At 39.5% G+C, this 2558-nt stretch overlaps 1 protein-coding gene across 1 annotated transcript in view; it reads left to right on the forward strand.

Moving 5' to 3' along the window:
* LOC122344741 (homeobox protein orthopedia B-like) overlaps positions 1-1551 on the forward strand; it is a 2158-nt gene extending 607 nt beyond the window's left edge. The window contains exon 2 of the mRNA XM_043238292.1: positions 261-1551. Within this exon, the coding sequence (XP_043094227.1) occupies positions 261-770 (510 nt within the window). The 3' untranslated portion in view covers positions 771-1551. The remainder of the gene's footprint in view (positions 1-260) is intronic.
* Positions 1552-2558: the final 1007 nt, after the last annotated feature.

A 2558-nucleotide genomic window follows, 5' to 3' on the forward strand; every position in this document is an offset into this window, starting at 1 on the left:
ATTTACAGTGGCTCAATTCTGCATTAAAAGTGCTCGCCTTTTACCAATACTCCAAGAAACCGCGTGGCGATCCATTATATATATTTGTTTTTATTTATTAAGTGGTATTAATTTGTTTCGACACAATTTTAGAATTAAAATCAGGCACATATTTTTACCTGCAGTTTAGTATAACCTAGTAAAACATATACACTATGCAGCTGTAACTCACCGACGAAGCGCGTGACTCTCTAAGCGTTTGTTTTTGTTCATCCCTTCAGGTGTGGTTCCAGAATAGACGCGCGAAATGGAAGAAGCGCAAGAAGACAACCAACGTCTTCCGGGCGCCGGGCACTTTGCTGCCGACACACGGTCTGCCTCAGTTTCCGTCCGCGGCCGCGATGGGCGACAGTCTCTGCTCTTTTCACGCCAACGACACGCGCTGGGCCGCAGCCGGGATGCCCGGAGTCTCACAGCTGCAGATACCGCCCGCGCTGGGCCGACAGCAGGCTATGGCGCAGTCCCTGTCCCAGTGCAGTCTCGGAGCCGGCCCCCCGCCGAACTCCATGGGCCTTTCCGGCGGCTTATCGTCGAACGGTTCCGGTCTCCAGTCGCATCTGTATCAACCCACGTTTCCAGGGATGGTGCCCGCTTCCCTCTCGGGTCCAACGAACGTGAGCGGCTCCCCTCAGCTGTGCAGCTCGCCGGACAGTGATGTGTGGAGAGGGACTAGTATCGCCTCGCTGCGCCGCAAAGCACTTGAGCACACCGTTTCCATGAGTTTCACCTAATTTGAGCACCCGAGACGTCTTTTCTCTCGCCGCAAACCCCAAATATTCCTGAAAAACAGTCACGGAGCACTCAGGATATGAGGTTATAACTGTGAAATTACAAATTGGCAGCCTTACTGGATAATGGGACCCAAACAAACCCCCCCGACAACGCTTATATACGGCAGACGTAGACTCTAGTAATAGTTTTAATGCTTGAAATGTATGTAATTTATTTATGCGTTGGATTCGGTCACGTTTATTTGGCTTTCATAGTTATTGATTTTAATAACCGCGAGTTATTTATTTCTTTATTTATTTACGAGTATTTATTTGACTCTTCATTCACGTATGAAGAAATAACCGCAACAGTATTTATTTCGATATTCCTTTTTTTTTTTTTTTTTTTAACTAAACTAAATGTAAAAGGAGGCGTTATTAAGGACCACATGTGTGCATGTACAGATTGTTTTACGGCACGTACTACACGTTGGAGTGATTTTTCAGGTACATAACCGAACACGTGGGCGTAAGAGCCAGTTTCCAAATAATCCGATTCAGATGCATGTAAAATTTCAACCAGGATCAACAGGAAGTTGTTTACATAAAGCAAAACGAACTTGAGTGTTTGTGTATATAAGAAAAAAAACCTTGTTATCTGCTGGTATGTTTGTGGTATGTTTTAACTTATTGTCTGTGCTTATTACTGGAATATGGTTTTTGTAAATGTTTATCTTACCAAATTCAACAGAATTGGGAAGGTTTATGTAAGTGGGTGAATAAAATCATTTTAAGAATTTTAGCATGGTATGTGATCTCTATAGAAGTTTTTGAAATGCAGTAAATAGTAAACAGAGGGTGACTTATGTAGCCCATATGTAGTTTTAAAGATGACCGAGCGAGATTTCTGTTTCCACATTTATGGATGAATAGAATTTAAACACGCATTTGTCTGAAATGATCTTATAATTTAGCAGGCTTTTTAATTTAAGCAACATTCTGGAGCAACAATTCGTCCAGATTTGTTCAACATTTCAGAATCGCTTGACATTGTCATGTCATCCGTGGGAATAAATATTTACCTTCTGACATTAAGTAAAAACACAAAATGATCATGACATACACAAGAATGGCCTGGCACAAATCCTCATCCTTATTTTATAAGCTATTTTCTCAATCAAGGATATAATGACGGCCCTTTGGATCATATTCAACACATCATATTTTTCACTGGTGCATTCTGATGCATCCTCACAACACAGACAAGTGTGTGCCATGGTTCAAAATATTTTAAACAAATATGATTTAGACCGATGCGATGCTTATTTTAGCTTTAACGCCAAGATAAAACAAAAGAATGTGAAGAAAACTGTGACCAAAAAGCTTTCATTAAAAGACCTCTTAAAGGAATAGTTCACCTAAATTTATTTATCATTTCAGTTTATCATTTCAAACTTATTTGTACTTGTTTAATGCAAAAAGAAAGTATTTTGAAAAACGTTATTCTCTCTCTCTCTCAAAAACAAAGGGGCAAACGCTGTAACTGAGGTGATCCCTCTTAGGATCGAATACAGTATGTACACTTTAAGAATACAGTATGTACACTTTAAGAATACAGTATGTACACTTTAGATACAAACATTTAAAAGATACCGCCCCAATGACAGCTTTTATTTATTTTTTTCCGGAGGGTGCAAACAACAACAACGAGTCTTTAAAATATCATCTTTTTATCTTCTCAAAGAAAGATTTGCTAAAACATTATTTATTTTTAGGTGAAATTATTCTTCTATGGAACACAATCTTACT

The sequence above is a fragment of the Puntigrus tetrazona genome, chromosome 5, assembly GCF_018831695.1.
Source record: "Puntigrus tetrazona isolate hp1 chromosome 5, ASM1883169v1, whole genome shotgun sequence".
Classification (NCBI taxonomy): Eukaryota; Metazoa; Chordata; class Actinopteri; order Cypriniformes; family Cyprinidae; genus Puntigrus; species Puntigrus tetrazona.